Source organism: Salvelinus namaycush, chromosome 27 (assembly GCF_016432855.1).
Source record: "Salvelinus namaycush isolate Seneca chromosome 27, SaNama_1.0, whole genome shotgun sequence".
In the NCBI taxonomy this organism is placed as follows: Eukaryota; Metazoa; Chordata; class Actinopteri; order Salmoniformes; family Salmonidae; genus Salvelinus; species Salvelinus namaycush.
Window position 1 is genome coordinate 19,532,212 of NC_052333.1, and position 13,830 is coordinate 19,546,041.

General features: G+C 40.5%; 1 protein-coding gene across 1 annotated transcript in view; it reads left to right on the forward strand.

Annotated features, from left to right (window-relative positions):
• The window catches only part of LOC120022778 (phosphatase and actin regulator 4A-like), a 65,064-nt gene that overhangs the window by 9,134 nt on the left and 42,100 nt on the right, over positions 1-13,830 (forward strand). Inside the window, exons 4-5 of the mRNA XM_038966773.1 lie at positions 4,251-4,331; positions 11,693-11,737. Of these exons, the coding sequence (XP_038822701.1) occupies positions 11,716-11,737 (22 nt within the window). The 5' untranslated portion in view covers positions 4,251-4,331; positions 11,693-11,715. The remainder of the gene's footprint in view (positions 1-4,250; positions 4,332-11,692; positions 11,738-13,830) is intronic.

The window sequence follows — 13,830 nt, forward strand, 5'->3', positions numbered from 1 at the left end:
GACCATTTGTGATATTTATGGGACATATTGGAGTGCCAACAACAAGCTCGTCAAAGGTAAGGCATGAATTATATTTTTATTTCTGTGTTTTGTGTCGCGCCTGCAGGGTTGAAATATGCTTCTCTCTCTCTGTTTACAATGGTGCTAACTCAGATAATAGCATCGTTTGCTTTCGCCGAAAAGCCTATTTGAATTCTGACATGTTGGCTGGATTCACAACCAGTGTAGCTTTAATTTGGTATCTTTCATGTGTGATTTAATGAAAGTTAGATTTTTATAGTAATTTTTATAGTAATTTGATTTTGGCTCTCTGCATTTTCTCTGTCTTTTTGCCAAGTGAGACAGTAGCGTCCCGCCTAAACTCAGATTTTTGGATATAAATATGAACTTTACCGAACAAAACATACATGTATTGTGTAACATGAAGTTCTATGAGTGTCATCTGATGAAGATCATCAAAGGTTAGTGATTCATTTTATATCTATTTCTGCTTTCTGTTACTCCTCTCTTTGGCTGGAAAAATGGCTGTCTTTTTCTGTGACTTGGCTCTAACCTAACATAATCGTTTGGTGTGCTTTTGTAGTAAAACCTTTTTGAAATCGGACACTTTGGCTGGATTTACAACAAGTGTATCTTTAAAATGGTGTAAAATACTTATGTCTGAGGAATTTAAATTATGGGATTTCTGTTGTTTTGAATTTGGCGCCCTGCAGTTTCACTGGCTGTTGACGAGGTGGGACGCTACCCTAGTGAGGTTAACAAGTGGCATCAATAAGGGATCAAAGCTTTCACCTGGTCAGTCCATGGCATGGAAAGATCAGGTGTTCTTAATGTTTTGTCCACTCAGTGTAGGTCTACAAATAAATAGCCTACTGATTATCCCATTAAATATAGGGAAAGCAGAGTAACCAGGGCCAGGCAGACACTTGGCAGGCTCTGTCTAGTTCCACCAAGTGCCTGATGATCCGGCTAGCAGTGGGGATTAGTTGGGCTAATTTAAGTGGTGTACAGAGTAGCATACAGACGGACACTGCTACAGCTACTGCTGAGAGGAATGACATTGTGTGTGTGCGTCTGTGTACACTACAGTAACACTGGACTTGTCGCCAAACCGGTTAGACAGATCAAAGCTGACCAGGCGTGAGATTGCTGCAACTGAAACAGGACAACTTAGCCTGACTGTTCTATGAATTATTTATTTTGCCACTGAGAAGCGGCTAAATTAGTGTTTAGGTTCAGTAGTCCAAGCAGTGTGTTTTTGGTGTTGTCACTTTTCATGATTAGGGCTGTGACTGTAATTGAATAAGTGTAACTGACGGTTATGGATGGAGACCGCATTTAAATAAAATAACCGTCAAAGCCGTTTAAATAGGCCCACATTTTTTTCGTTTTTTGTATAAACTTTATTTTCATGTAGTTAAACTTCACCTAATAGCGGGATTGTTTACTAATGGTTTATAAGCAGTTATGGAAACTTCATCTGTCTACATCTTTTCTTTCCATCTGTTTGATGCTCGTGTAGCTAATTCGCTAGTTGTGCGTGGGTGTAGAAGCGCTAGCATATAGGATGTGTGAATTTTTAATACAATGCACATTTTCATTGCTTGCTAGTGAATAAATTGTTTTTTAAAAAACCGGTTGGATGTGTCTGACTTCATTAACAATTCAACAGCAGTCGACAAGGTTGTAATGGCTATGAGGCCAATAATGCACTAATGTTGTGTCAAATGGACAAGGCGCCAATCCTCTCCAACCTGGCATGGTTTCATTTGATACGGAACCTTAATTTATAGACTAACGCTGATAAATAGGCTATGGACATGTTGTGTGTTTCTATTTTAATGATTGTCAATGTCATACTCTGGCATAGCTGTCTCTCTCCCCTTCATACTTTCCTTGTCAATTCATTATCTTATAGGCTTTCCGAAAGTAGGTTAAGGTAGGGCCAGGTTTTTTAATACCTTTAAGGAAATTAGAAATATTTGCTCTTTTGTCCGACATACGCTGGTGGCTTTGATTGACGGGTCCTTTTACGGGAGTGTGCGTGTGAGTTCGCTGATTCTCTCTGTATTATCTCTTTAATAATCGAACACTCCTCTTATGATTTAATCTTGGAAGGCCCTTTCTCACCAAGTCTGTAATTTTCGTCCGTATAATTAGGAAGAAAAAAACCATACAAGCACTTCTTGTTTATTACCCCGTTCACACCAATTGTGAAATATCGTCCTGCCACAGTCTGTCAATTATTTATTCGGAACAGGTTAGGTTTTTGCGTCTTTTCACATGCGAAAATAAGTTGGCCAATAAAAATGATCTGAGACACTGCCACTGACAGGTCTGTGGGTTCGTTGTGTGAATTTCATTAATTTCTCTGCCTGTTTTATTTAATTTTTTCCATTTGCATTGCATCAGTGAAGCAAGGTATCAATTTAGCCAATGTGGTCGCATTACCCCAGTGCTAGGCTACACGTCGCTCTCACCATTTAAACTTCCCCACAAGTTCATTGCCAATGCAAGAGGTTCGATCGATGCTTCTCTCCTCAAATAGGCCTAGGCCTATTAGTAAAAAATAAAAAAAAGCTTGAAATAAGTTTCAAACTATATTGCTGCTCATTGTCTATATATAAGCTACTCGTTCAAGAGCGAGCGGGAGGGGGCGAGCGGGAGGGGAGAGAGAGGGAGCAGTGGAATTGGCAGCGGAGATGTGTGATTTGCGCAGGACTGGAGCAGTGAAGAAGACAGAAAGATGTGTAAGTTAGAAGTTAATATATGAATGCATCATTTGTATAGCCTATATATTAGCCTATATCTTTTAGGCCTGCAAGGCCTGGACCACCTGTGCTATAGACAACCCTGACAGAGAAAAATATCTGCCGGCGTTTACCCTTATCAATAAGTGTGTTGCACATATTTAGATAAGCCACTCAAATGGAAATGTAATGTCAACATAACCACCCATTGTTTTCCTAAAATGGATCAACATCTGATCATTAGGCTGTGGGCAGGCTGATCATTAGGCTGTGGGCAGGCTGATCATTAGGCTGTGGGCAGGCTGATCATTAGGCTGTGGGCAGGCTGCGTGCATGTGTTTCTGTTTTCTAATGGTTGTCAATTTTGTCTTCATGCCTGTCACAGCTGTCTCTATATCCCCTTTAATACTTCCTCACCAATTTATATAATAGGCTGCATTGATTTAGCAGTATCCTATAATGTAGACAATTTTCTGATATCCTACTGAAAGGATTTGAAGCTAAGGCAAGGTTTTTATTTTTTTAATGTTTTTGGTAAAGGACAAATGTGAATTGCTTATGTGTCTGAGTGAGATGCGCTGTAGGCAGCTTTGATTGACCGGTCCTTTTAGGTGGGTGTGTGTTTGTATGAGTTCACTAATTCTCTATGTCCATTCAGAAAGTTTCCTGAAATGGACCAGCCTGCCTGGACTTCATGTCTTTAATCAGAAGAAAAAAGCGATCTTGTTAATGACCGGTGCAGGTTTTGCGCTTCCTCTCTTATTAAATGGGGTGCAACAGAATGAAACGTAGCCAAGTGCCTTTCATGATTCATCCTGTAGGATGCATAGCCTACATGCTATTTTCAGCAGCATATTATTTTTCCAGTAGTATATGATTTTTGTCATTACTGTGTTTTCTGGCCTCTTTGACCAACATATTGCAGCAGAAAATAACCTCAGCAGCGTTGGTGACGTTATGCGATTTGTTCAGAAAAGTGGAGAGAAACACGCGTTAGACTTGATGATAATGGTTTAGTGCGTCAATCGGCATCAGTATTTTTGGGGGGAATTCTTCTCCAATCTGACATTTCATAATTTATATACTAGATTAATAAAGTAATAACGTGAATAATAAAAATAACGAAATGCTACTGATAATAACAAACTGTACTGGTAATAGTGAAGTTGCAGAGAAAAGCCACGTGTTTCTTTTGAGTCTATGCGCCAATCAATGGTATGGTTATGTCAGTGTACATTGGTCTGGCCAATTACCGTAACCTTAAATTCCAAGACCGTCACAGCCCTGGTCATGTGTCTGGATGTATTCGTCCCTAGTGACCGTCCCTGTCCTTGGCGGAGATATTGATCTGTGGTACCAGAGCACATACATGCTGCATTGTCAGCACTCTGTAGTAAAGTACAGCACTCTACACATCTGCAGTAGTAGTCACACCTCTACAGTCTGTCAGGCTGTTGTTTTATTTAACATTTACTGACTTTGTTTTCTCTCTTTTTATAGGAATAATTCAAGTCCACAGAAGTCAGGAATCCCAGACACTACTACTGTCCGGGGACGTTACAAGGCCTATGGTCTTCTGAAGTGAGTAAGTTACCTAGCTGTCGGCCCCAGTCATGCTCACTGGGCACATTGCCAGGGGTGTTACCTTCTGATTGATATGTAGGTCAAATATTTTACTTCCTGTTTGAGCTCTGGGCCATTTTCACAAGGTGAATGTTGAGGGAAGTTGCAGATAGAAATGGCATAAATGGAGCCTTATTCTACAGTTCAGGGAGGCATGTTTGTTCTACGTGACATATTTCTACCTGGACGTTTCACAACATTGACGTTTCACAACAAGATGAACGCAGCCCTTTTTTCTGCTCAGGTTGGTCACATGAGTAGCAGGGAGGGATTGTTTGTTTTGGTCAGTGGACTTCGGTCAGGGACTACTACATTCCAAAGTGCAGCAAAGGGTCGATACTGTACTTACCAATAACCGCCCGCCCATTTTCTGCAACGATAGGCCAATCAAATCACAAGCTAGGCGACCACAGAATTCTTTATTGCTGCGGTGACCGTTCAACTCAGTAGCGATCGGCCCTTTGTGGTGATCAACTTTGTCAGATCCTGATTCAGCCCTGGGTCTGGGTGCGTCTGCCTTAACGAACAAACACTCCCACTGACTGTCTCTCTCTCAGTTCAAAGAGCAGCTCTGAGCCTCCCTGGATAACCACTAAAGCTGTGATTACAGGAAAGGTACCTGAACGCTTGAAGAGGTGATTGTTCCTGCGGGCCACATATACAGACAGTAGGCTTCCATTTAATACAATAAGTCACTGGCTGCGCTTGTCTCGTCCCATTGTCCAGAATAGAAAATAACTAACTGGTGTTTTGCTTAAACATAGTTTGTGTCATGTAGTAGGTTATAGCTTAGTAGTAAAGAAACTAGGTCTGTCCCAAAGGAAAGAATGTATATTTGTTGACTGAGTCATCTGTTCTTTGACCAGTCGTTTGGTGGAACTTTTTTACCCGTGTACAGTGTCAGTCAAAAGTTTGGACACACCTACTCATTCAAGGGCTTTTCTTTATTTTTACTATTTTCTACATTGTAAAATAATAGTGAAGACATAAAAACTATGAAATAACACATATGGAATCATGTAGTAACCAAATAAGTGTTTAACAAATCAAAATATATTTTATATTTGACATTCCTCAAAGTAGCCACTCTTTGCCTTGATGACAGCTTTCCACACACTTGGCATTCTCTCAACCAGCTTCATGAGGTAGTCACCTGGAATGCATTTCAATTAAAAGGTGTGCCTTGTTTAAAGTTAATTTGTGGAATTTCTTTCTTTCCTTAATGCGTTTGAGCCAATCAGTTGTGTTGTAACGAGGTAGGGTTGGTATACAGAACAGCCCTATTTGGTAAAAGACCAAGTCCATATTATGGCAAGAACCGGTCAAATAAGCAAAGAGAAACCACACTGGTATTGGCACGACACAAAACAAACCCACCTTGTATTTAGTTTTGTGGACATTTGGAAAGTTGAGCGAAAAATGTATGATTTCATACTTCACTCACATAAAAATGTTTGATGGAAACCTGGCTAGTGCAAAAAACATTCCCTATTCAACCCCTGCTCTCTTCACCTGACACATGTATCCATCACATGCACGTGACCAATGGGGACTTACCTATGCCTATCATAATCGCATCAATAAGTTGTTTATAAGAAACTCCGAACACTGTAACACATGTCAGCAAAATGGATGCAGAGGACGTGAAAAATAACCTCTAAAAGGGGAATGTTTACTAGTTGCTCAGGAGGGAAAGTCAGATGAGTGGATGAAGTTTGACTGAACTACTGGAGATCAACATAAAGGAACGTAAGAAGCTCTGTGTGCCAAACAGGTGCTGTTACAATACAATATACATTTTCTTCTGACCATTTGGAACAGTGTAAACAATAAATATATTATAACCATACTTTTTTTGTAAAGCCTTTGTTATAGCAAAGACTAGAACAGCCGAATGCGTACGTGAATGCAATTGCTGACATGGAACAGATTTATTGTTTAGGCTAATTACTCAAGGCTCTCGATTTCATTTTAAAACTAAAATGCTTGATTGCATTTCGAATCATGAATGACTCATATGCTGTGAACATGAACAAATTAATGATTGATTGGTACAGTAACCTATATATTGACATATAGTCCTCGGTAAGTTACGGTATTAAGACAGCTCAACAGGATGGGCTCTTAGGCCTACAGCTCGATGGTGGTTATACAATGCTGCTATACTAAGCCTAATAATGATAATGACATTATTTATTGTTAAAATGATGATGGTCATAATTGTAATAATAACAATGAGATCAAGAAAAAGGAGGGTATAGGAGCAAGATCTGCGTGCGTATTGTGTGACAAAAGGGTGCTGTTAGATTACAATATTTTTCTGACCATTTGGAACCGTGTAATCAACACCGAACACATTAGGTTATACCGGAGAGGCTGATTTAACGCCTTTATTACAGCATAGCAAAGTTTAAAAACAGATGAATTTGTTTAATTGCTTTATCTGACATGTTGTGGTAGCATGAGGCTTGGAGCTCACGGAATCGGTAGTATTAAACAAACACTCAAACAGGCAAGAGGCAGGATCTGTCTTATTTCTGCAGATATTTATGGATCATTTACAAAGTTAGGCTAGTGATTTATAGATTTAATTAAGTTGGCTTCCTCACTTAACTGCCAGCTCTGGCCTTAATTGTCTTTCTCGTATCCTCACTCCGTTGCTGCCGCCTCCACATTGTTCTCAACACCAATATGCTTAACTTTGCTACTATACACTTGGTAACATGGTCTAGGAAAAGGCGCAATTTAACAGCGCAGTGATGTTTCAGAACTGCGGACAGTGACCGCTATCCAACGCGGGGGAATGCGCATTTGTTATCAACTATTATTTGTATTAGTTTTACACCTTTTAATATAACCAGATACAATTTCAGTAGCACATGCCACTGTAGGACTGTGCCATCCCTACGGCCTCCGCAATGGATTAGTTCACCCAGACAGGTGCGAATCTCGACCGGTGTCTTTTGCACCATAAAAATGTAAAACATTTGCGACTGACTGCTCGACTAAAGAAATCTTGGTCGACCAAACAATCGACAAGTCGACTAAATGGGGTCAACCCTAAAAGAAACCCTACGTGATATTGCCTCCACACATGTTGTTGTTAATAACCAGAAGCTGTGCAGCTGGTACTGTGGCTGTAATTGATTGTACTGTGGTTGTAAATCAGCTGGTTGTAATTGATTGTACTGTGGTTGTAAATCAGCTGGTTGTAATTGATTGTACTGTGGTTGTAATTGGCTAACACACATTGAGGACCTGTGATGCAACCCTGCTTGGAACTGTTCACTTAAAGCTTGCCTGGAGCACATCAAAAAGTCAGCAGACTGCTTTTGACTGGGTTATCAACATTTTAGTTTAAAACCCACACAGACATTCACATGACACTGGTTCGTTCCTCCATCACCTGGGTCTCTTTCATATGACCACAAACTTCAGATCTGGCTCAGACAGAAAGTAATTGCTTGATAGCGACAGGTGTTTACATTTTGCCAGTGTAATGACATTAGTTTTGACTTGGCCGAGCTTCACCTGTCTGACTCATGGCTAGGCTGATTAATGCACAATTATGTCACAGCTGCTGGCTCAAGCTAGTCTGTTTAGAAGGCATCCACTTCCATCTGCTCTCTGGCTCAGTGTAAATGATCAATCTGAGTCTGGACAAGCTTGTGGAACACTACATTGATTTGCTACTATCCCATGTGCCCAGAGTCCTACATTTTAATCTGAGGTGTGTTTCTGTGTCGAGTGGAAAGCTCAACATCGATTTCCTCCTGTCTTGTGTGTGACCAGAGTCCATAACACAGTGAGCACCACAGCAGGCAGTGCAACCAACCTAACTGAGGATCAAGGGCCATGTTAATAACTAGGGACTGCTAGGGAAGGTGAGAGATTGATTTCTAACCTACTCATTCAAGGTGTTTTATTTATTTTTACTCTTTTCTACATTGTAGAATAATATTGAAGACAACTTTTAAATAACACATGGAATCATGTAGTAACCAACAGTGTTAAACAAATCAAATTTGTTTTATATTTGAGATGCTTCAAAGTAGACACCCTTTGCTTTGACGACAGCTTTCCACACTTGGCATTCTCTCAACCAGCTTCACCTGGAATGATTTTCCAACAGTTTTGATGGGGTTCCCACATATGCTGAGCACATGTTGACTGCTTTTCCTTCACTCTGCGGTCCAACTCATCCCAAACCTTCTCAATTGGGTTGAGGTCAGGTGACTGTTGGGAGGCCAGGTTATCTGATGCAGCATTCCATCACTCTCTTTCTTTTGTCAAATAACCCTTACACAGCCTGGAGGTGTTGGGTCATTGTCCTGTTGAAAAATAAATAATAGTCCCAGTAAACGCAAACCAGATGGGATGCCGTATCGCTACAGAATGCTGTGGTAGCCATGCTGGTAGCCATGCTGGTTAAGTGTGCCTTGAATTCTAAATAAATCACTGACAGTGTCACCAGGAAAGCACCCCCACAAATCACACCACCTCCATGCTTCACGGTGGTAACCACGCATGCGGAGATCATGCATTCACCTACTCTGCTTCTCACAAAGACACGGTGGTAGGAACCAAAAATCCCAAATTTGGATCTAATGTCCATTGCTTGTGTTTCTTGGCCCAATTTGTAAGTCGCTCTGGATAAGAGCGTCTGCTAAATGACTTAAATGTAAATGTACATGTAGTAGTGGTTTCTTTGCAGCAATTCGATCATGAAGGGCTGATTCACACAGTCTCCTCTGAACAGTTGATGTTGAGATGTCTGTTACTTGAACTCTGAAGGTTTTATTTGGGCTGCAATTTCTGAGGCTGGTAACTCGAATGAACTTATCCTCTGTAGCAGAGGTAACGCTGGGTCTTCCTTTCCTGTGGCGGTCCTCATGAGAGACAGTTTCATCATAGCACTTGATTGTTTTTGACTGCACTTGAAGAAACTTTCGAAGTTTTTGAAAGGATTCTGGATTGACTGACCTTCATGTCTTAAAGTAATGATTGACTGTTCCTTTGCTTATTTGAGCTGTTCTTGCCATAATATGGACGTGGTCTTTTTCCAAATAGGGCTACCTTCTAGAGGTCGACCGATTATGATTTTTCAATGCCGATACCGATTATTGGAGGACAAAAAAAGCCGATACCGATTAATCAGGCCGGTTTTATAAAAAAAATATATATAAAAAAAAAAATATATATATATATCGTACACACACATTTTTGTAATAATGACAATTGCAATAAGACTGAATGAACAATGAACACTTATTTTAAGTGACAAATACTCTCAACTGTTTGAATAAAAATAGAGTTTAAATTACCTGTGATGAATGTTGAAAACAAACTGTAATTTCTATATGCAGGAAATCCTATTTTAATAATGGGCGTGGTAAGAATTGACGACCAAAGTGCGAGTCATAATTCCCATGACACCTAGCAAAATCTGAAAAGCGGTTCCTTCATTTATTCCATAGGATATTTTTAGATTCACTTAAAATAAGGTCTGTGTTTCGTGTAGGCTTACACCACCGTGCCAATTTTAACTGTGTAGATATCCATAGGTCAAGGTAACTCTGATCAATATTGGCTAAATATAAGCGAAGATAAAAATTGTAGAGTGGATTTATGAAAATATGTTGACAAACGTTACCTTATCCTAGTGAGATTTACACGGGTATCAAAACGCCTAGGCAGTGTAAGCCTGCACGAAACACAGACCTTATTTGAAGTAGATCAAGACATTCTCTATGGAAGACATGAACGGTAAAATAACGAAGGAACCCCTTTCAAATTCAGCCGCAAGTTATTACATGAATTATAACGCGTCGACTATTTCTCTCTAAACCATATACCTTTGACTAATCCGGAAACTATCACCTCAAACAAAACGTTTATTCTGTTCCGTATTTTATCCAACGGGTGGCATCCATGAGTCTAAATATTCCTGTTACATTGCACAACCTTCAATGTTGTCATAATTACGTAAAATTCTGGCAAATTAGTTCGCAAAGAGCCAGGCGGCCCAAACTGTTGCATATACCCTGACTCTGCGTGCAATGAACGCAAGAGAAATGACACAATTTCACCTGGTTAATATTGCCTGCTAACCTGGATTTCTTGTAGCTAAATATGCAGGTTTAAAAATATACTTGTGTATTGATTTTAAGAAAGGCATTGATGTTTATGGTTAAGTACACATTGGAGCAATGACAGTCATTGATTGATTGTTTTTTTTATAAGATAAGTTTAATGCTAGCTAACAACTTACCTTAGCTTGCTGCATTCGCTAACAGGCAGGCTCCTCGTGGAGTGCAATGTAATCAGGTGTTAGAGCATTGGACTAGTTAACTGTAAGGTTGCAAGATTGGATCCCCCGAGCTGACAAGGTTAAAAATCTGTCGTTCTGCCCCTGAAAGAGGCAGAACGATCCTAGGCCGTCATTGAAAATAAGAATGTGTTCTTAACTGACTTGCCTAGTTAAATAAAGATTAAATAAAGGTGTAAAAATAAAATCAAAAATAAAATCCAAAGATCGGCAAATCGGCGCCCAAAAATACCGATTTCCGATTGTTATGAAAACTTGAAATCGGCCCCGATTTAATCGGCCATTCCGATTTAATCGGTCGACCTCTACTACCTTCTGTATACCACCCATACCTTGTCACTACACAACTTATTGGCTCAAACGCATTAAGAAGGAAATAAATTCCACAAATGAACTTTTAACAAAGCACACCTGTTAATTGAAATGCACTCCAGGTGACTACCTCATGAAGCTGGTTGAGAGAATGCCAAGAATGTGCTTAGCTGTCAAGGCAAAGGGTGGCTACTTTGAAGAAACTTTACTATGTAGAAAATAGTAAAAATACAGAAACCCTTGAATGAGTAGGTGTGTCCAAACTTTTGACTGGTATTGTATATTAGACTCAAACCATTTTGAATAAAGTTATTCATTTTAGAGTAACTAAACTGCGTCTTCCTGGCTTTGCGGCCTGTCTGGTGTCTGTTAAGGAGATGAGAGGTAAGCACCACTTTACTACTCTGTGGCTCCTCTCCTCCCCCTCTTACAGACTGAATGCTCTGCCTGCTGGAAAGATGATCTGATGTGGTGTGAATTACTCTTTTTACACAAACGCTCTTCTGAGTTATAAGGACCTCTGTTGATAGTCTCCACTGAGACACAGTCATGCAGGATGAGGGTGGCTAGGTCAAACAAATGTCTAATTAGGCTATGTCGTTTTTTTGTCTGTGCATATTTTAATCTAGTAGTTCTACTTCCTCATTTGCTCTGCTTCTTCCTCTTTTGTCTGACTTAGGAGCTGCTGGCCTTTGGACTGTGATGGAAAATCGTGGTAAGAAAAGTATGATTTCAATTCAGGCCTAAATTCTATCCCAGCCTACTGATTTATGAAAATGGATTTAGCCTAGCTGTAATAGTGTGGCATGCCTTTTACTGTTTGAATGGCTTGGGTCTTATTGTCTAAGGAAGTTAGATTTTGTTTGTAGTGGTCTTAGCTTTTTCCCTCAGTCAAAACATCTGAAAACCCACACACAAGAGTGTTCTAACCTAGCTAGATGTTATAAGTGTTGCATGCTACTGTGGTGTGCTTTGGAGATTACAATCAGGAATGGTATCAGGAAAGCCGAAAGTGGGGAGTCAACACTAACAGTATAAAGTGCGAAGTTGGCTGTGCTGGGTAAGCGATACTAGCCTGTCCTATCCATTAGGGGTTGGGTGCAGCGTGACGCATGGCTCTGTTGACAGGAGCTCTCTGGCAGGGCCTTTCTCCCAGCAAAGGACACACCTGTGAAGGTTAGGAAGCAGCTCAGTGTTTTTACCTGCCCCACACGGCCGTGGCTGTAGTCTCTAGTTTCAACTGCGGAAGGACCTCCATGTGAGTCCATGGAAGAGGAGACTGTACTTGATACTGTCTCGTTATTGTCTCCCTGACCTATCGCAGACCGATCTGTTGTGTTCTATCGTTGGTTGTATTGTCTGTTTATTGATCTCTGAAAGGCCTAGCAATGGCTGTACAATGTGAGTAAAATGCTTTTTCTGTTTGTGATTTCTCTGTTCTGTTCTTGTGTTGAATTGTTTTTAAAAATGTGTTTTGAAACTGGTGAACAATGTCAAAGTTGTTTGAGGCAGTTTTATCAAGCAGAGTCTAAAAGACTAAACTTGATAACTGAATTGGGGAGTGGTGTGTTTGTTTGTACGTTAAGCTGGCTGAGATATTTTGATAGGTGCTGTATGTGTGGCCTCCCCTGGTTTTCCTAAGCAAGGCAGTGAAAGACGTGGGGGCTGGTCTGGTGCAGTTCTGGACAGGTCAGGGCAGTGTCCTGGTTGACCAATACACAAAAACAAATAAATATGTTATCACAATGCAGTGAAATGTGTTGATTTACAGTTGCAGTGAAATGTGTTGTTTTACAGGGTCAGCCAAAGCACTACGGCGCCCCTGGAGCAAATTGGGCTTAAGTGACTTGTTCAAGGGCATGTCGACGGATTTCCACCTTGTCAGCTCGGGTATTCGAACCAGCGACTTTTGGGTTACTAGCCCAACGCTCTAACCACTAGGCTACCTGCCACTCTATTAGGCTTAGAGGAACAGACACACAGTCACCAGCTAGGACAGAATAGAAGGCCAGATCTACTCAACTCTGACCCTGACTGGCTTTCTGACCCTGGCTGGCCTAGTGGACCAGCTCAGTATAAATACACCTCACTGATTTGATTTCCTCAAGGTCTCTTAAACTGTTTTTAACTGAGATGTTTAAACCGGACTGATTCCTTCCCCATCATAGTGCCCAGAGCTGTACAGGGCTCTGATGGGGCCTTTTATATCAATGGTGGTGGTTTTGGCAGTGACTGGAGTGACATAGTCAGTGGCAGTAATTCAATCTATTTGTATAGTCATGTAAATAATAAGAATAATCTCTTGCCCTTGACTCCTGTATTGTGTGTGTGACTTGATGATTCATCATTATTATGGAATTTTTATTGTGAGTCATGCACTAGCCTATTTTTATTCAGCCCAAACAAATAAGTGTTTTCGTTATCACAGATTCTGATTTCTTTGATAATAGTCAATAAGACCGGTATGGATCAAGGTAAAGACCAGCTGACAGCCAGCTATGGTTCCCAGTGTAGTGGGCCAGATTAGGACGTTTTATCAAAAGCTGATTTATAGCCTCACATTCCTAACATTCCTACCTGTCATTTCCTCTTGAGGGCTCAGTTTCTTGTATTTACCTGGTTCCACCTCTAGAGGGAGCTACTGTGTTCTGCACTGTGGCTCAACAGAGGCAAATAGGTTTTTGAATCGAGTAGTGTCAGATTTGAAAAGACGCACACTCAAGCACACACTCAATCTTTTTTATTTTTTAGTCAATGTCATTCACTGTATACCTTCACACACTGACTACTTCATTCAGAGCAGTAAACAGTTGGCTA